The sequence below is a fragment of the Strongylocentrotus purpuratus genome, unplaced genomic scaffold, assembly GCF_000002235.5.
Source record: "Strongylocentrotus purpuratus isolate Spur 01 unplaced genomic scaffold, Spur_5.0 spur5_scaffold_20, whole genome shotgun sequence".
Lineage (NCBI taxonomy): Eukaryota > Metazoa > Echinodermata > Echinoidea > Camarodonta > Strongylocentrotidae > Strongylocentrotus > Strongylocentrotus purpuratus.
Window position 1 is genome coordinate 23,833,389 of NW_022145606.1, and position 21,218 is coordinate 23,854,606.

At 36.7% G+C, this 21,218-nt stretch overlaps 3 protein-coding genes across 3 annotated transcripts in view; 1 reads left to right on the plus strand and 2 right to left on the minus strand.

The window, feature by feature from the left end:
• The window catches only part of LOC100892154 (rho GTPase-activating protein 35), a 130,288-nt gene that overhangs the window by 97,807 nt on the left and 11,263 nt on the right, over positions 1-21,218 (minus strand). Inside the window, exon 2 of the mRNA XM_030993067.1 lies at positions 18,047-18,085. The gene's annotated coding sequence lies outside the window, so the exon portion shown is untranslated. The remainder of the gene's footprint in view (positions 1-18,046; positions 18,086-21,218) is intronic.
• On the plus strand, positions 6,747-12,573 carry LOC115927307 (putative nuclease HARBI1). The gene is made up of 4 exons (XM_030993068.1): positions 6,747-7,243; positions 8,527-8,813; positions 9,258-9,406; positions 10,318-12,573. Exons 1-4 carry the CDS (start codon positions 7,078-7,080, stop codon positions 10,664-10,666), a joined length of 951 nt encoding a protein of 316 aa, XP_030848928.1. The 5' UTR covers positions 6,747-7,077; the 3' UTR covers positions 10,667-12,573.
• On the minus strand, positions 12,074-16,275 carry LOC115927647 (uncharacterized protein DDB_G0271670-like). Its single transcript, XM_030993772.1, has 5 exons — positions 15,809-16,275; positions 13,343-13,558; positions 12,943-13,074; positions 12,589-12,720; positions 12,074-12,286 (listed from the first exon to the last, which is right to left on the minus strand). The coding sequence occupies exons 1-5, from the start codon at positions 16,273-16,275 to the stop codon at positions 12,088-12,090; spliced, it is 1,146 nt and encodes a 381-aa protein (XP_030849632.1). The 3' UTR covers positions 12,074-12,087.

The window sequence follows — 21,218 nt, forward strand, 5'->3', positions numbered from 1 at the left end:
ATTATGTTGATACACGCAGTTGTAAACATGCGGTGGCGCACACGTACACGTACTGAGAAGAATTACGATCGTCAGACTGCATACACATGTACTCGCTGCAATTTCCGTGTTGATAGTTGGCCCTCGTTCCGTCGCGATTACTCAAGGGAATCCATCAGCCACGTTCTGAGTGAAAAGCGTGAGTAATTTGCACGCCTAATTTTGGGTCGTTAATGACTGGAATCTGGCGTTTTTGTTCACGTTTTCCCACCCCGGCCTTGTCTAGCCAGCACGGTTTGTTTTCTGATGGTTCTGTGTGATACACATTCATGAGTCATCGTTGGATTCCATGAGAATAGAATTTGATATGAACACATTACGCAGTCAATAATACATGGTGATGATTCAATCAGGGATGAGTTCACACGACCAGACTAATCTACATTTGATGATCTATCTTGAAATATTACTATACACATGTACCTCTATTGTAAACATCGCATTAACATATTACAGAGTCAATAATACTGTGTGTATACATGTACATGTACAGAGTGATGATTCAATCAGGGATGAGTTCACATGACCAAACTAATCCACATAATTTGAAAAATACTGTGTGTATACATGTACATGTACAGAGTGATGATTCAATCAGGGATGAGTTCACATGACCAAACTAATCCACATTTGAAGCCCCTTGTTCACACATGAATTTACATACATGTATGTGTACATGTACTGTACCTCCAATGTAAACATGATTGCAACACATTACGGAGTCAACAAGACGTGATGATGATTCAATCAGGGATGAGCTCACACTGTCCCACACCAACATATGAACGAATAAATAAATAAATGAATAGAATGAAATAAAAAAAAATTAAATACATACAAATAAATATTAATAAATAAGGAAATTTAGAAATAAATATATGTACTTGACATTTATAAAGCAGAGTTTGTGTACATGTACAAGTAGGAACACTATTTAACACTGAGATTGCAGGACTTGAGGTACTTTACAAAATGTACTGTACCTGTACATGTACATTGTAAATGCAACATTCTTTTCTTCAGATTAAGATGGCTGACTTACCCCTTGATCGATTCCCTTCAACAGAATTATGAATGATTGTTGCTCATTCATGCAAAGCTCAGACAGTTTCAGACAGTGTTAAACCAAGCATCATGCTACATGTACATGTATATTGAAAGAAAACGTTGTAGCTGCGCGACAAAAAAACTGAATTTGATTTAACAAGTACAACATTCTGTACTGTGACGAGTGTATTTTTTATCTTAATAATCATCTGATAATAGATGACCAAATATACACAGGTGGACTTGCATCTCTTGGCAGCTACAATAACGACTCATCTCAAATTTTATTTTCCCTCTCATCTTTTTCAGTTTTCTTTATTACTCTTCTGCTTCTCCTTCTTCTTCTTTTTCTCCTCCTTTTTCTCCTTCTTCATGATAGGGCTGGCACAACTAAGATGTTCAATCATTAACGCCGGCCCTCTTGACCAGTCAACCTGTTCTCTTGTTTGGTTTTTCTTTTTTCTTCTATGTATTAATATATCATTCATATACTGTAATGCTTTGTGTGTGTTTTGATATTGCATTGTTTTGCTTTGTTTGATTTCACTGAACACTTGAATGATGTCCATGTTCATTGTTATATCATTGAATGTATAAACTTTGAACTTTGCCAAGAGGTACAGATTACAAATAACAAAAACAGTCAAAATACATGCAAGGGCAAAAATAAAAGACATGCACATGTACATGTACATACTATTGAAGTACATTCTACTCATTTGTTTATTTTCTTTATATATTTACATTGATTTATTTATTTATTCACTCTAGTACTTTTTTTCTTCTCAAATATTTTGTTTCTTCTATTCACTCGCTCAAAATAATCCCTAAAAATAATAATACCAATCGAGCAATAAATTTTTGTTGGGCTTCCTTATTTATACAATGAAATAACAGACCGATGATCTACATGGAGGTATTAACGAAACTACAATAGCTGTGGTTTTTTATTTCCTTTCAGCTATTTACAGGACAGGTCGTAATCTAACTGCCTGGCTCATTAGTTTCTAAAGACACACAACTGTACATGTAGGTCCATACTCCTGACCTTCAAGTTTGGATTGTGTACATGCACTGTATATACAAAAAAAAATGCTTTTCCATGGTCAGGTTCACTTGACAGACTGTAAACTTAAAGTTTACAGTAGGCCCATTAATACACAACCTAAACACCATTTTTTTTTTAATCATCCAATTTTGTTTACTGCCATTTACAGTACACTACTGGAAAAACCCATAAACGTTGGTTAGTAGTGCGTATGCCTGGCTTGTCGTTACTCTGCATGCGATCACATGTAAGCGAGTATCATTTGCCGGTGTTGAAAAAAGCACACTCCAGAAGCCCATAGGGTAGTGAAAAAAATACACAGGGGCTCAGGGCGAAATCACTATGAATATAACGGACAAAGAAAGCGGACAAAATATACAGTTCCTCAGGTAGACAAAGGAACATCCCTTCACTGCTATTACAATGTATGTAAAAAGGTGAATATGCATGTGACACCTGTTCTACACATTTTTACATCACAGCAGTGAAGGGATGTTCCTTTGTCTATCTGAGGAACTGTATATTTTGTCCGCTTTCTTTGTCAGTCATATTCATAATGAATAGCCCCCAAAATGCCCAAAAGAGCCCTCCAAAATCAGAAAAAAGCACCTTAAATTTGCATAGAGTTCAATGCAAAACAAATTTTAGAATGTTATTTTCATGCAGGCAAGGTTGAAAAGTAGCCCCCCCCCCCCCCCCCCCCCAAATAAATATTATTTTTTCCCTGCCATACAGTAGTTTGAAACTTTGAATACTCATTGTTTCAGGCACGTTTGAAGCCTCATACATTTACATGTAGGTAGTGGATAATCATTTAAAACTGAGATCTTGCAAACGTAAAGTTCAGTATTAAGTTACAAAGGTTCTGTGTGAACATGGCAAATAGAAGATTGCTGGTTTAATGGGCAATAAACAAGCATAGATTGATAGAGATATGGGGGCAAAATATGACGGCTATTGTCCTGGACTTCAGTCCAAGACTCACACCTGGTGTTATGTACACTGTACAGTGTAGAAAGGGTGTGTTTACAAGGAGCATCAATAAAAAAAGAAATCTTATTCCTGCAACTTGTCTTTCCAATCCTCTTGGATAGATTTTGTGTGCACTTTCTGTTTCTCGATTGCCCTCTCCTTTAAATTTATCTCTAACATTTGTTCTTCTTGAACATGTAGGTTTATTTTTATTGACTTTTACTAGAAAAACATACTGTACATATTTGTTCTTGTGCTGTTTGTTAAAAAAATCAGTTTAGAAAGCTTAACTATATTTTTCTTAAACATCACCAAATTCTAGAGATATTTTTGTTAATTTAATTTATCTTTGTCTGTTAATAGCTTGTTATACATGTTTGTTGTATTTTTTGTTTTGTTTCCAAAATAAGCTTGTTTTTTGTTTTCATTTTCAATCTTGGAAGGGTTCCATTTCCGTCTCCTACATATTGATTTTGGATCCAGATGACCAAACACATAATAATCCTTTACCTAATAGTACAAGTGGTTCTGCACATTCAAGAGAGTGTTCAAACTATTGACTGCATTCTTAAAGATTTCCAGGCACCAAAATATGTTTTTTATCTTATTAAAGGGGTTTCCAAGTGGAAAAACTGTATATTCAAAATATCAATAATATTGGATTCTTATAGCGCACGTATCGACCTTGCAAGGTCCTCAAGGCGCTCCAACATTACCCGGCTATGCTAGGCTGCCAATTTCGACGCTCACAGCATTTAAAGAAATTCCTTCCTACCGGTACCCATTAAACACCTGGGTGGAGAGTGGGAAATGTAGATCAATGTCTTGCCAAAGGACATTAGTGCCGCGGCGGGACTCGAACCGCGGACCTTGTGATCGACAGTCCGGCGACGTATCCACTCATTCACGACACCTCTTCTACATGTAGACAGATGTACAGTATTGCATCTCATTGAACAGTAAAACGCTTCCTTAACCCCCCCCCCCCCCACCCCAAACAAAAAAACAAACAAAAAAGATTGGGCTAATCATCATCCTCCAAGGTTAGGATGACTTGTCTGAACCCGCCCTCCAATACAATACAGATCAAACAAGCAAACATTGCGTTTCTACACAAAACGTACAATTGCCACACAAAAACGTACAATTGGCTGCACCCTGTCTGACAGGGGATGCCTTGCACTACACAATGGGACAAAAGACGCTCTGCACTTTATAAACTTCAATCCAATTATGCTAACTTGTTGAGTTTGTAGATTCATATTGCCAAACATCTGCCCCATTAGAAAAGCAAGGGCAAATAAGAAAGAGAAAATAAAGAAAGGAAGAGAAAATAAAGAAAGGAAGAGAAAATAAAGAAAGGAAGAGAAAATAAAGAAAGGAAGAGAAAATAAAGAAAGGAAGAGAAAATAAAGAAAGGAAGAGAAAATAAAGAAAGGAAGAGAAAATAAAGAAAGGAAGAGAAAATAAAGAAAGGAAGAGAAAATAAAGAAAGGAAGAGAAAATAAAGAAAGGAAGAGAAAATAAAGAAAGGAAGAGAAAATAAAGAAAGGAAGAGAAAATAAAGAAAAGAAGAGAAAATAAAGAAAGGAAGAGAAAATAAAGAAAAGAAGAGAAAATAAAGAAAGGAAGAGAAAATAAAGAAAGGAAGAGAAAATAAAGAAAAGAAGAAAAAATAAAGAAAGGAAGAGAAAATAAAGAAAAGAAAATAAAGAGGGAAATAGAGAGGGAGAATGAAGTGGGAGAGAAGATGTTTGATGGGGTATTGAAGAGAATCAAGCAGTAGCATATTGGTATCCAAGATTTTATGAATGAATAATTAGGATAAGGCTTCATGTACAAGATAAACTTAACTTTAAACTGCAAGGTAATACTACAGAATTTGTTGGTAAAATATGATTTTGTATGATTTTCATTCAAACCTGACACTGACAGCTAAAGGTGGAAAAAATCATAGTCATTTCTAAACAAATTTCTGTGACCAAAAATACCAATTCTAAATGGTCAACTGAACTATTATGGAGCTAATTGACTTTCCGATAGCCCAAACTTTCTACTAAGCATTATCAAAACGCGTATGCATGTACAGTATACTATAGAGGTTCGACAGTATGGCGTAATGTGTAAAACTGCCTCTGCTATTACTGTACGTTTCATCATTATGGCATCTGCATTGCCGATTTGAGAGGAATTATCTGTAGGAAGCATCAGGTTTTAATGTCAGGGGGCTAGAGAAAGGCATGGAAAATCACTTTTTGCTCATTTCTATCCAAAGCACTCCATATATTGCTTATGAGGCAGTAAGGAGGGGAAGGGTTTATTGTGTCGTTTGGTCTACAAGCAGTTGGTCTACAAGCAGTTTGTCTATTCCCGTAATCAAATGATTGTTAGGCCTCATGGATGGTAGACGAAATGGGCATTAGACGAAATGGGAATTAGACATGTACCACCTTTCTGTCAAGGCAACCTGTCTATAGTGTATGAAGCAGTACAGAGTAGAAGGGTTTATTGTGTCAGTTGGTCTACAAGCAGTCGTCTGCTACCCAATTTGTCTATTCCTGAATCAAATGGTTGTAGCCTCATGGGTGGTAGACGAAATGGGCATTAGACAAACTAGGAATTAGACTAACTGGTTATTATTATTACAATACTGGTAGACCGGAGTGACTACATGTAGCTACATGTACATGTACAGGTACATGTACCACCTCTCAGTCAAGGTAACCTGTTCATAGTGGTTTAAAGGTAAAGACCAGTATTGGAAATGCCCCAATTTCAAAAAATGAAATGGAAGCTCTCATTACCAATCATGTGAAAGAATATGTTTTGACTAATACATGAAGATAAAAAAAATTGCCGGGAAACTGCCCACTAATTCATATATTTGGTAAATTTGTTTCTCTCATGGTCTGTGAGAGATATAGGGTAGTCCCATATACACCTTTCTGTGTATAGTGCTTGTAACTTTACGAAGAATGGGCCAAATTTCTTATCATTTTGATGATTCCAGAACCTTGCAGATGCTAGATGCTAGATGATCAACCTTTTCTGATCAATTCCACAACGTTTCTTTCACAATGCAATCGCATGACTATAACTGGTCTTTACCTCTAACTATACTGGTTACCTACTGTAATTCACATTTATGCACTTTATATTGTCTCTTACAAGTACATGTACATGTGGGGCCTATAGATCTAGTGTAAATGTACATGTACATGTACATTAGTTGTCCGACAGACATATTCCGCTGGCCCAAAGGAGGAGGGGCAAGCGCTGAGGTAGAACCCTAAAACGATCTTGCAATGTGTGAATTGGATGTCTGCCAGGCCCCATCTGCTCCTTCATGCTCATCCATTATCTACATGGTATATTAATTGCTACTGATGACTAATCTACATACCATGCGCATTGCAAACATACATCATGTACATTACACATAATGTACATCATGTACATTACGCTGCAACATGTTTCATGTTCGATAACCGGTACACATTTGTATGCATGCTCATTCAGTCATTGTACAATGTACAAGAGTTTGCAATGTCGCACACTACATTACTTGATGGGTTTGGAACATGCAACGTAATCTAAGAAAATGGTGAAATTAAGGTCATTGCTAGAGCACGGATCTATTGGCCCGTATTCTGAAGTCAGGTTTAACTTTAAACCTAGGTTTAAAGTCTCGCCTAACTCTCAGATTTAAACCTTGGCTTAAATCTGCGTTTCTGAAGTCAGGTTTAACTTAAACCTGGGTTTAAGCCTGGTCTAACTCTGTAGAAATTGTACACATATTTAAACCTGGGGTACACCTAGTTTAAGTCTGGCTTAAGTCAGGTCTAAATATTTCTTCGCAATGGCGTATTTGTTGGATATTCAGCGAAGAAGACACCACTACGACGCATTATTACAAATAATAATGAGACCCGAGAGACCGCTTGTGGAAAGGAAAAACCCATTTCACATTTATGGCGACGACGAATTTCTGCACCGATACCGGTTTACAAAACAAACGACGGTTTTCATCACGGACGAACTCACTCCAGCACTTAATTCAGCGACACACATCATCGCGTGCAGATGCATTGCCTGTGTATTTGCAAGTTTTGACCGCCTTGCGATTTTATGCTGTCGGTAAGTTTGAACATTAATTTGGATACTTCATTTGCTGATTGAAATGTAATGCTTAATATTTTCGGAATCTCAAGGATTTATATTTCTGGTAAATTTGTGTGATTTGTATAGTACGACAATCCTTGAAACTAAAAAGTTGCCCAAGGCCCGAAGTAAATCAACACGTATCACGTTCTTGCAGAGGAAAACAAATCTATTTCCAGCCCCATACGTTTAGTTTGACGTTGTGTTCACGTAGTTTGAACTTTGAAGCTGAGCTCAGAGCTGAGCTGTGAATGCAAGATCAGAGATTACCTTTAATTAATTGGCCTATAGGCTATACTTCAACTGAAGAAGAAGAAGAGATTCTATGAGAATGCTGCGTTCTCAGCAATCGGTATTCCTGTCCAATTTAATAGTAGGCCTAGTAGAAGGGTCTAGAGTATTGTAAACTAATAAAATAATATCTTGCCAATCAATCACTGAATTAAACACCAATATTACAAATCACTGCCAAACTCACAAGTCCTCTCTCCTATAAAGTCTCTCCTATCTCATGCCCACAGAGCATGTGAAATGAATATGTATGGGGTAGAAGAGACTAGAGAAACAAATAGTAATTGTGACAGGCCTTAAATTTCAATATTTTTAGGGCAAGGCCACTTTTCTGTAGGGCACATTCCTATATTACAGCACAAATAGGAAGAATTGGAAAGGGCACAACAAATCTCCAAGGCCTTGGTGGCCTTGGATTAATTTAAGGCCTGTTGTGACAAATAAAAGTAGGGAATGAGTCTAATCGTAACTCTTACAGTATCTAGTAGATCTAGATCGTAGGCCTAGTAGCCTAATACTAGACTCTAATATTCTGAAAACTCTTTTCTTTGACTAGCGCTAGCGCTAGCTAGACCCTAGTCACTGACCTAGGCTTTATGAGAATGAAATTCCGTTAGGCTTATACCAGTACGATATAATGTAACCCAAAATGGGCATGGCGCTAGTTCAGAAGCCTATCCAAAATTTGACCCGTAACTGCGGCATTAAAACATACCTAACTAGGTTTATCTTATTAGATCTAGTCTACTTGCATTAATCTTAATTGAAGTGATTCTATAAGATGTAAATTTGTAAAGCCCCTCTGAAGTTATGGGAATCCCCGAAATATGATGGCGAAATTTCTGTTAAAATTGTTCATTTAAAACCCAATTCTGCAATGATTTTCAAAACTTAAAAAAAAAACAGATCTATGATCTGTAAATATTTGTTTAGGAATTTCAACTTTTCAATTGTCTGTTTTTTTACAGGCACTTTCCAACTGATGCATGGGGATGAGGCTACCCTTTCACAGGCATCTCTCTCCAGGATCATCAGTGATGTGTCAATTCAAATCGCCCATTTACGTCCACAGTACATCCAGTTTCCAACTACACCTCTCCAGATTCAGCAAACTCAGCAACGTTTTTTTGACTATTGTCAGTTTCCAGGGGTAGTAGGGGCCATTGATTGCACGCATGTTCATATAAGGAGCCCAGGTGGTGACAATGCACAGAGGTTTCTCAATCGTAAAGGTCGCTTTTCTATAAATGTGCAGGTAAGAGTCATAGGCCTGTATTCTGAAGTCTGGCTTGGTGTTATTAGGGGTAAATTTATTTGCATGAGAAATTTGTGCTACAAATTTTGGATATTGATATCTACTTTATTTTTATGTTATTGCAAACAGGGAAATGTTTTAATTCTATGTTTACACGCAAATGATGATGTGCAAGATACTGATAGCAATAGGATATTCATAGAAATTATAAAAGTGTATGAATTAAAAATTTTCACATGCAATCATTATCAGAATAACCCATGTTACATTGTAACAAGTTCTGAAATTTAAGTAGTTTTTTCCAAGTTTCCAAGTTGTTAAATTTTGATGTGAAGAACCAAAATGCTTTGTGGACGTGATGAGACAGACACCGCATTCCTTTTCAATGTGTATTTTCATTATTAATTTTTAAAATGCTTATGTATTTTTGTGCACATATTTCAGGCAGTATGCACTCACGAAGGGCTGATAATAGATGTGGTCGCAAGATGGCCGGGAGGGTCCCATGACTCACGGATTTTTCGGGAATCGCGGCTCAAGAGGATTCTTCAAGAGGCTAGCCATGAGGCCAAATGGCTATTGGGGGACAGCGGGTGAGTAGCACAGTAAAAATATATATTTAGAAAATGGAAGAGAAGTAGAGATTGTCATTTTCATGCTGTTATGTCCAGGGACAAATCCAGGGGGGGGGGAGGGCCCTGGGCCCCTCACCTTGCCCAAAAAACAGGTTAAAAAAAGAATCTCTTCCCAACCCCCCCCCCCCCTCCCCTGGAAAGAAAAAAATACCATTCAATACCCCCCCCCCCCCCCCCCCCCCCTCAATGGGCCCGTCGGCTTAGCCGCTGCTAAATATTTTCTGTTGAATTGGGCCCCCTCCCTCGCCACTGGCTGGATCCACCCCTGGGTATGTCAGCATGTTTGGTTTATGGGCACATAGCATGTTGCAAATGTCCAGGGTCAAGAAGGGCTTAACATTATTTTGTGTTTTCATATTCTGTAACAAATTTTAGGAAATTCTATCCCATATTAATAAGCCCATCACTTCTAAGAGGCAGCTAAAAAGAAAACTCCTAACATCCAATTTTGCATATCATGATGATTATCTAACCTCAGTTTCAGCCATGGTGATTATAGGCCTATCTATAGCTGATAAACCCCTCAAAGTTGGTCTTATAAACAAAAATGAAATAGGAAGAATGTTGTGTACCATGTAGTGTAATAATTGTAATGGAACACACTTTTGAATAGGTAATGTTTAAACAGAGTTTTGGAGAGCTCTTTTTAAAGTAGACCTACAACCTACCTGCATTTCATATGAGTTTGCGCTGGAAAAAAAAAATTGAAAATATTATGATTACAAAAATGCTGATGTAATAGTTTCTTCTTTTAACAAATTGTCTTTTCTTTGGTATAAATTTGAGATGCCTCATTAGCAACTTTTTCTATGACATTAACAAAAAATCACTGTCCTTTATCCTTTTTTCCAAAATAATTTAATCCTTAGTTATGCTTGCCAGCCATATGTCATGACACCACTACTTCACCCGCGTGACAGGAGTCAGCAGAGATACAACCGTGCGCAGATTAGAGGCCGGAACATCATTGAACGTACATTTGGGATGATGAAGAGGAGATTCCCATGTCTCAACCAGCTCAGGCTCAAACTGGAAACGACACTGACGACAATTGTTGCCGTTGCTGTCCTCTGGAATCTCTCCATCATGAGAAATGAACCTCAAGTCAATGGTCCTGAACCGCAGGAGAACCCCGGTGATCTGTTACCTCCTGATGGAGCTAACAACATAGCTGGTCAGCTAAGAAGGCAGTGGCTAATTGAGCATCATTTCACATAATAGATCAATTTTTTAAGGAATGATTCATTAAATTTTGGCTAATTGTTAATGAACCTCAAGTCAATGGTCCTGAACCACAGGAGAACCCCGGTGATCTGTTACCTCCTGATGGAGCTAACAACATGAAGGCAGTGGTTAATTGAGCATCATTTCACATAATAGATCAATGTAGAAGGAATGACGCTCAATTAGCTACTGCCTTTTTTAAGTTGACAAGCTATGTTGTTAGCTCCATCAGGAGGTAACAGATCACTGGGGTTCTCCTGTGGTTTAGGAACATTGACATTATGTTCATTATTCATTAGCAATTAGCAAAAGTTTAATGAATCATTAATTCTACATTGATCTATTATGTGAAATGACGCTGATTCTTAATTCTTCAAGGAGGTAACAGATCGCCAAGTTTCTATTGTGAACCTATGTAGGATTTATAAATTTGTTGTGTGCCTCCTATCTGTGAAATTGAAACGTAAGGAGTGTCGGAGTATCCTAGCATTCAACTTAAGAAAACAGTTTGCTTTCTAGACTTCATTGTCAGACTACTGGGTGTCTGATCAGCCTCTTTTTTTTAAAATTTGGTAATGAGTTGTAGAGGGTACATGAGTATTTGTACATGTTAATAACCTGCTTCTTGTAATGGTCAAATTTAAGCTGATTCGATCTTTGGTCAGCGTATTTTCTAGGTGTATTTTTTTACACTCGTCAAGAAATTCTTAACGGACAAAAATCCGACAAGTAATTCCAGATATAGGCAACTACCATTATATACAATATAATCTACCATTGACTGTTTTGAGCTGTTATGCACTACTTTATGTTCAGCTTTTTTAGCGTAGTGTGAAGGGACAAAGACAGCACTCATTCCATACACCATTTATGTAAATCAAACAGTTGGTTCAAGGAGTTAATGTATCAATGTGCACTCATTTATTATTTTTATAATAATCCAAGTGTACTTCACTGAATTGGATAGTGCAAAGATGTTACAGATACATGTGGCACCATATACATTAAGCATTTAAAACTATAACAAGCAAGTAATACAAACACTTTGTAAATTCCAGTCGTATTGTATGGAAATGGCACATTTGAAATAGTTCATATTGTAGAATATACAGTCAGGCTCAGTTTAGAGATGGTTTAACCTAGAGCTTTTATTTATGTTGACAATTTACATCTTACCAGTACTAGCTCGGTCATTTTGAAATAAGCTTGATTTATTTGAATTTTTCTGCTTTTCTTCACCGATGAGTACTTGGAATAATTTAGACATATAAACGGTATGCAGAGTATGCAGTACCTCTGTTGAATACATTTCAAAGAATTATTATGCATTTTTCTCATGCATTTTAACACCTGTAAGGAATAAACATGTAAAAATGCACAGTTAAATCATATATATCATGAACAAAAGGTACAACTTAGAGCTCGAGTAACTCCAGTTTCTTGGAATGGAAACGTTGCTCCAGCTCCAGGATCTCCATTCTCTTTTCGTGCTCACGGTTAAGGTGCTGAATCTTCAGATCATGCTCTTTCTGAGCAAACTCAAGAAGTGAGGCATCAAACGAAAGGGATGGGTTCGGTGCAGGAGACGGTGTCCTGGTTCTTGGTCTCTTGGTCCTTGAACATTTGAAAAGATAATGCAAAGTGTGTTGCAGAATATGATTTATAATTCAAATAAATTATTTTTTATCCATTTTGTCCATTAATTATTAATAAATTATAATATATATAATTTTCTACTTGAATCTTATCTAGAGTTATTTATTTCCCCATTTACTTGAATCTTATCTAGAGTTATTTATTTCCCCATCTACTTGAATCTTATCTAGAGTTATTTATTTCCCTGTTTGATCAAGATAATATTCATGAGGATTTGTTTGAAAGAAATAGACACATTACAGTAAATGTAAATTTACTACCTGTCAGCTGATAGGGGAGTGTGAGTGTTGGATGAGCTGGTTGATGCCTGGAATAGATGACGTGAGGGCTGAAGGCTGCTGGTGGATGCTTGGGCTGCAAGAGGCGGTGTATTGGTTCTTGATCTGTTGGTCCTTGAACATTTGGAAAGATAATGCAAAGTGTGTTGCAGAATATGATTTATAATTCAAATAAATCATTTTTTATCTTACTATTAATTATTAATAAATTATGATATACATAATTTTGTACTTGAATCTTATCTAGAGTTATTTATTTCCCTGTTTGATCAAGATAATATTCATGAGGATTTGTTTGAAAGAAATAGACACATTACAGTAAATGTAAATCACTACCTGTCAGCTGATAGGGGAGTGTGAGTGTTGGATGAGCTGGTTGATGCCTGGAATAGATGACGTGAGGGCTGAAGGCTGCTGGTGGATGCTTGGGCTGCAAGAGGCGGTGTATTGGTTCGTGATCTCTTGGTCCTTGAACATTTGGAAAGATAATGCAAAGTGTGTTGCAGAATATGATAATTTATTAATTATTAATAAATTATGATATACATAATTTTCTACTTGAATCTTATCTAGAGTTATTTATTTCTTCATTTACTTGAATCTTATCTAGAGTTATTTATTTCCCCATCTACTTGAATCTTATCTAGAGTTAATTATTTTCCTGTTTGATCAAGATAATATTCATGAGGATTTGTTTGAAATAAATAGAAACATTACAGTAAATGTAAATCACTACCTGTCAGTTGGTAGGGGTGTGTGAGTGGTAGATGAGCTGGTTGATGCCTGTGATCTATGAGATATGCTTGTTGAATGCTTTGAGGGCTGAAGGCTGCTGGTGGATGGATTAGATGAAGAAGATGTGCTGGTGGATGGATGCGTGATGATAGGGTCATCTGTGGGATCATTGAGCTGGAGGAGTGTCATGTCACGATTGCTTTCAATGCCATCCATGCTATAATAGTGAATAGAAACAATATATGTATTTAGAGAATTTCATAAAAGTACATGTACTCCTATTTTGATAATTTCAACTTGCATGTCCCTCGTTCGTTCGTGTCTCCTTAGATCAAGATTAATGTCGCTTGATCTTCGGAGTATAGTTGCTACAACCGGCCGTGTCAGACACGTTGCCCCGGGGTGCGAGATAGGACTCTTGTAGCGAGCCCCCATTTAAAACTTGTCCCTATTTATAGTTATATGAAAATCTTAGAACATGAATAATAACATTCAGAAAGCATTTTGTCTTTGGATGTCCAAGCTCAGGCCTTAAATTTCAATATTTTTAGGGTAAGGCCACTTTTCCGTAGGGCACATTCCTATATTACAGCACAAATAGGAAGAATTAAAAAGGGCACACAAAATCTCCAAGGCCAATGAGAGGGGCATTTAGGCCATTCAAAGGGGCATCCAAGGCAATGGCCTTGGTGGCCTTGGATTCATTTTAGCCCTGCAAGCTGGTTTAAAATCTGGCATTTGTTTCAATTTTGAAACGTTATCTTTGCTTTCATCACTATTTTAAATGAATTTTCTAACTTATGTGATTTTTCAATGATAAAGTTGGTCTTCAGTTCATCTCAAGTGATCTGTGTATATAAACTGTATTTAATGCCTTTCGTAATAAATAAAAAACAACAAACAACACCCTGGAAGCTGTTCCTTAAATTTAGAAAATGCTGTCCAATTCCAGACCCCCCCCCCCCCCACTCCCCACCCCCTTCTCCTTTTATTTGATTCCCCTGGGTGGTCGTGGAAAGTAGGTCCATGGTTTCATGCCTACCGTCAACGGGCGTCAGTTAATTCATGAATCGATCAATCTTGAAGTAAGTTAGGCTTAATTTTGAGACTCATTTCTGTTGAATATTTATTTTATAGTTTGATTCAACTGATTATTGAGATACGAACATTAATAATAATAAAGATAGATCTATGTATAATTAACATTTTATGGAATTTTCATTTTCATAATCGGAACAAATCCTGTAATTGCAAAAACCACATTTTGTAGTAACAAATCAAAGTTCGAGGCCTCAAAGTCAAACTAATATAAGCGCGAATGATCAAAAGCACTACTTCGTACAGCTCTAGCTCTGACATACCCAAAACGGATATATCTTTCAGACTTCCTTTATCATGACATTTATTCGTGTACAGCACAATAATTATATAGATGTAGATCTCTAGAGAAGGTAAGACTCTTAAATTAAGTGTTTATTCATTTTCTTTTCTTATGCTTTGATAGTTAATTAATTATCCCGTCACGAGGCATGCTCGGCTTCATCATGCATCGAGTTCAGATCTTCGTCCAGGGTCCGCTTCGCCCAGGCCTCGGGTAGGCTAGCTCAGCTCCCCGTACGAGAACGTAACTAGCGCGCTTTTTGAATCGCATAAATTCACGTACGAGCAGACTACACGAATGAAACGAAGAATTTCTGTTGAAAGTTTACTCGGCATTGGGCCATTATTAGAATAGACAAAAATATTTATGAAAAACAATCATTTTATGTCACTGATTTAGATCTATGTTTATCTAGCCAATAGGTCTAGGGTCTAGTAGGTCTAGTACTCATTTAGATCGTGTAGACATCTATCTCTAGTGACTAGAAATCAAATTCCAAGTTAAACTTCCCAGTTCCATACCGTGACACTGACAAGTGCAGTCTACTGTCTAGTAGTGATCGGGTATAAATCAGTGACAAAACTTGTGGCAATAAATGTTAACTTGTATTCTGTCTCTAGCTAGATCTACTAGCCTAGCTGATTTGTTGGTGACAAATACACTCATAAATAAATTAATCATATTTTGTCCGACTCCTACTCGATCTAATAGGCCTAGAAAATCTGTAGTCTTGTTAGTAGATCTAACTTAGATCTAGCTAGGGTCTAGTAGAGATCTACCCAACGGGATGGTCGGATCTAGGATTTTTCAAGGCCAAGATGGGGAAGGGGGGGGGGGTGTATTTTTAAATGTACAAAATTGTGCAAAATGTGAAGCTTTAGTTTACCTTTCAGAGCATAAATGTAAACCTGAACTGAACATTCTAGTCTAGAGTCTAGACGGTAGACCTGTGATGTGAATATTTCTTGGCCTTTTTTTTCAGAAGGAAAAAGGAGGAGGCGTGTGCCCTTCTCCCTAGATCCGCCCCTGGCCAAGTAAACTTAGACTCTACAGTTTAATCATTCAGCTCTTGGTTATTTTACTTACCCAAAAGAACTGCAGGTAAATTCCTGCCTTTCTCCTGCCAGGTAACGCAATGCCGTCACTGCCTCCTCGTTGTTAACAGTGATCTCTGCGTCACAATCAAAACTGTTTTTTATTTGTCGAAAATCCTGGGGAATTAAATTGTGAATGAAGGTAGTTATGGCTGAAGGAGATTTGGGAGCTGGCCCTCCCCCTGTCAATCTCCTCCCCGAACTCCATACACTCCATTCGTTCTTAGCCACCAGCTTCATCCTCTTCCACTGCTCCTTGAGCTCTTTTAATTCCCTCCTATAACGAGCCTGGAACATTAGGTGGATGCGGCTCCACTCATCGTTCTTTGCCACATTGGCCTCGTAGTCATTCTTCTTGTTTTCTATTACCTCTACACTTTCAACAATTAGTTCCAGAAGATAATGTTTCTCTGTCACTTCCCAATTCGCTCTTCTCTGCTTCTTGCTTGATTCTGCCATTTTCCTGTCAAATCAAGACCCTACTGCAGACTTAGTTCAATGCAAGCTAGTGCAGTTGCCCAGGTGCAGTTGCAGGGGGGATGCAGCTAGCTAGCAGCTACCCTGGAAGATGGGTGAGCTGTACTGAGCATGTGCAGTAGAAGCAGACTACATCTCCATGGTAGTTAAACCTTGGCTTAACTTTAAACCTAGGTTTTAGACTTAAACCTGGGTTTAACTAAACCTGGCTTTCAGAAACTGAAATGATACTTAGACCTGAAGTCTGGTTTAGTTAAACCTGGGTTTAAAGTTAAACCTGGGTTTAACTAAACCTGACTTCAGAATACGGGCCATTGAGTTTTGGTAATGACATATACTAAAGTCCCACAGACTTAAACAATACGTTCAAAATTATGCCCACTGTTTCAGGAAATAACATTGCCAGCATTTTGGGTGACATCTATGCAATTCTCATTATGCTGGTTCATACGTGTCTAATCCGCATACTGCGGTAAAAAATGATTCAGAATTCATTTAAACCCAGTGTACATACATGTACATGTATGTTCTACTACCAGAATCAAGATCAAATGTATCTAATGTAAATGCATTGAAGATAATAGATCATTTCCATGTATCCAACTAAAAGAACTGCCTGTAAATGAATATTACAGGTATTCTTAATTTTTTTAATTTTTTTATTGAAGTACAGCTTTATGCATACAGACGTACATGTAGACCTTCATACATTTGTACAAGTGTAAAAATACATAGGGTATTTTGCATAATTACTTTAATTATTTTCAAAAACATATAATCACGAATAAAATATTGAGAATGGAATACCGTGAGAAAGCATACAGTGATTCTTTCCAAAGCAATCATACGATTTGTATACAATTTCTGAATGAGTGAATCCTTTCTTTTATTAATCACGTGAGGTTTGAGAGTAGACTTTGAAGTATTAAGCAATCATGAGTCATCTGATCCATGTAATCTACGCACATTTTAATTACCTTTTTATAATTGATTAGTCTCAGTTTTTTTGTTATGATAGAAAAGTGCACTTGCATTGATGGACACAAAATACGGGAGAATGAGGAACAATTCAATGCAATTGACAACCCACCCCCCCCCCCTCCCCTCTCCCCACTATTAAAAAGATGAGCTTTCATCATGAGTGGAACGTTAAAACAACTCAACGTTGATAAGAAAGAGAGAGAGAGAGAGCTGAAAGTCAAATGGGGGATGTCCACACCAGGGAGGGAGACTGCAATTTAATCTGCCCGTGTTTTTAAAGGGTTCAATCCAATTTTCTTCTTTTTCTTGTCATGTCATTCATCTGCGTCTCGTTGGGGATCAGCGCAAAATTTACGACTGTCCGTCCGCTGAGCATCAGCAAATAACATGTCATCTTTTAATCAATTAGTCACGACAAAGTGCTATCCCCCACAGAAATGGCAAGCTCCTTTTCTGACTACATTTTCAAACGGATGGTTACGATGGTACTATTTCGTTACTAAAATGTTTTATTGTCCATCAAACGAATTGCATTCTGTAACCTTGTCAAACAATTATGATTTTAAAATGTTTAAGTTCTTATATAACATCCAAAAGAAAACTGTTGAATTTTCCTTTTATGGGTGTGATAAAAGAACCCTTAAGATCATTTAATTATTACAATAAATCCTGATAAAACATTTTCATAATTGTGAAGCGATTATATTTTGTTTAAGGTTTTTTTAATAACAAAAGAAAAGTGAAAATTAGTGAACTTTTACACTGTACTTACTTTTCACTAATCAAGGGTTGATTGGAGAGGCTCAAGATTCTGAAATAAAACAAGACAAAAAAAGCAAATAAGATTCAAAGTCTTTCTTTTGTATAATTACATTTAAAATACGAGAAAGTTAAAAGAAAGAAAGAAAGAAATAATCCTATTATTAAAAATAAAGACAAAATGGAACATGTATTCAAAATTTGGTTAACAATCATGTATTCAATTACAAGTTTTAAAAACATGAGATATAAAGTTTAATCTATCTTTCATTTGTGTTCAATAGAAAGATGATTTATAGGTACATTTACTGTCCACAATAATGATAATAATAATAATAATAATAGTACTGGGTTCCTGTACAGCCCTCATACTGTATCTGTCATACTTGACACTCCTGGCACTCAACAATTATTACCGCGCTTTTATAGCATGGCTGCCATTACGTAATTCCTGCCATGTACCCATAAGTATTAAATTAATGTACATTACAGTGTACATTACAGTGTACATCTACATGTACTGTACATGTACATTGTAATGTACAAATGTACATGTACATGTACCCTTTAATGTACAGCGTATTGAATCATCACATATCTCCACACAACACTAAACACTGACTCGAAGGTCAGCAAATAAACTCAGTAGCGACTCACTGCACATGAAGGTAACATCGTATCCAACTTGTGCAGACATGAACACATTGATATTGTATGCATCATGTAAATAAATTACACACATGTACAGGGACTACAGGCAGTATAATGTACATGTACATGTACATGTACACGCAGCTGTGGCCCGCTTGAACCAAAAAGACATCAGTAGGCGACCTTGTACAGTACATGTGTACATTGTATTATGCATGGTAAATGACCTCCCCCAAAATGCATGCAAGAGCTCCTGTGTGAATATAAAATTGTATCATATAGAACTGTCTAGACGTATGGCATACATTGTTGGCAAACTCATAATCTACTGGGAAACAACATGTTGAAACTTCTGCTGATCCTGGGCCCTGTTTTATAAAACTGGTTTATTAATAACAAGTTATTTAGCTACTGAAATTGTACAGTACATGTACATGTAGGCCTGTGTCGAAATTACTTGGTTGGTACATGTCGTAATAACATACACTGTACATGTACAGTTGTACAAGGGGATTCCCCAATTGCCCAAGAAGTCTGGGTTTAAATTGTTCCCGAAAACAATCCAATTTCCTTTAATTTCCTGTAGAACGTTACTTAGTATTTATGTACATGTATTTAAGTTGTACACAGCAAGAAATTAGAGCCTACAGAAGTTGACCAATTACTAATATACAACAAGTGATTTCAAGATTGGTGTTTATGACTGGTGTAAGTATTTAATAAACAATTAAACACTCACACCAGCCCTTAACACCAAAATGGAAATCAGCTGGTGTTAAGGCTTTGACCTCTGAATATCGTACAAGTACATGACATGTACATGTTTGTACTGAAAAGTATTCAACCTTAAAAAAGAAGAGAGCCTGGAAAGAGCCTATCAAAGTGACTGATGCTTGTTTGTAGTGAAAAGTAATGTCAAGGATATTGAACAATTACACACCTCATCTAAATCAATCAAAGCAATTCAATGAGCAGTGGTTTTTCCTTCCTTTCATTCTCTTGCTTGACTAGCAAGTATTTGTTACTCAGTTGACAGTAACTGCACCTACATGTACAGTACAATACTGTAAATGTACATGTACATATAGTTTTGTAGCCTATATCTGTAAGTTTCTGTCTATAGTGTAATATAAACATTCTTTATTAATACAGAATGATGCTCAAACTTTAACGAAAATGTTGTTTCATACATGCACATGTACTGTAGAACCAAAGTTCACAAGACCAACAACAATTTAAAGAAATAAATAAATAGATATTGTTAAGACTACCTGTAATCACATGGATCACAAAAGACATAAAGTTCACCGAAACAAAATATTATAAGACTTTGGATTGATAATTAATTGAGTGAAAGGTTACTTGCATATGTACAGGTGCATGCACTTTGAAACTGAAAGCCAAACTTAGATGAGCACTTCACATGAATAAACTACATACATGAACACTGTACAATATCTTTATAACAATTAGACAGTAAGTTTCTGTTTTTGATGTAAATGTATCATCTACTTGAACCTTGGAACTGACACTCATGCAATGTACATGTACATACAAATTCCTTACTCCCCGAAACAATAAAACAAGTTTAATATGCACTGTATCTTGGCAATCAACTCCTTTTAATATTGCTTGTCTTGCTCTTAGCACACAATAAACTACCGGTACATGTGTAGTCCACAGCCTGGAATGGTTCTGTGCCGCGCGCCCAAGCACCTGAGAAATTAACACACCCTCATCGTTTAATTTGAGATTTTCATGAGTTTCATTCTTACCCTTGCATTTGGGGGTCGCATTATTGTGTGGGATTCATGTTAGTTTAATAGGGAGAACAAAGACGAGCAAACGATAAAAAATGTACAAAAACACATATAATCTGGACAAACCATTAAAATGTACATGTATGATGAATATAACCAATGAATTCTAGATGTCTCATTTCTGTATATTAGGGTGTATAAGTTGTCAAACCTGAACCTAAGAATTGACAGACAGGAACACATTAGCCAATTACTGTAATACAATTAGAAGTGTGATATCTTGGCAATCAACTCCTTTGATAAACTTTCTCCCTTTTTGCTCTCAGCCCACACCACACAATACATGTAGGCGTTGTCACACAGAGTCCCAAAATCCGGATTTTAGTTATCCAGATTTTAGTTATCCTCTTAATTGCTGTCTGTCATCAATTATCCTGTTAAAAATCCTCTAACGAAGCAAGAAAATTCTCCCTTGTAAGGATTTTTCAAGGAATTTTTTTAGGGATTTTTCTGTGTGACACCGCCTAACGTACATGTACATGTATCATTATTTATTACATAATGTATGGTCTATGTTACATCTACAGCACCAATGGAAGTCAAATGTTTGTATACACATTACATTACGTACATGTGAACAATAAAACTTGTTGTAAAGTCCACTTGAACCTCTGACAAATGACGGACAGGAATTTCTCAATCAACACAATAGGGAAAGTGATCTATCTTGGCAATCAACGTCCTTTACGACGATGAGGAAATCAAATACACTGT

Excerpts from the sequence above, each read along its gene's own strand:
- LOC115927307 (XM_030993068.1), top strand. The coding sequence starts at position 7,078 with ATGGCGACGACGAATTTCTGCACCGATACCGGTTTACAAAACAAACGA. Across the intron at positions 7,244-8,526 it reads CTTGCGATTTTATGCTGTCG|GCACTTTCCAACTGATGCAT; the intron begins GTAAGTTTGAAC and ends GTTTTTTTACAG. Across the intron at positions 9,407-10,317 it reads TGGCTATTGGGGGACAGCGG|TTATGCTTGCCAGCCATATG; the intron begins GTGAGTAGCACA and ends TTTAATCCTTAG.
- LOC115927647 (XM_030993772.1), bottom strand. The coding sequence starts at position 16,275 with ATGGCAGAATCAAGCAAGAAGCAGAGAAGAGCGAATTGGGAAGTGACA. Across the intron at positions 13,075-13,342 it reads ACACCCCTACCAACTGACAG|GACCAAGAGATCACGAACCA; the intron begins GTAGTGATTTAC and ends CAAATGTTCAAG. Across the intron at positions 12,287-12,588 it reads ACTCCCCTATCAGCTGACAG|GACCAAGAGACCAAGAACCA; the intron begins GTAGTAAATTTA and ends CAAATGTTCAAG.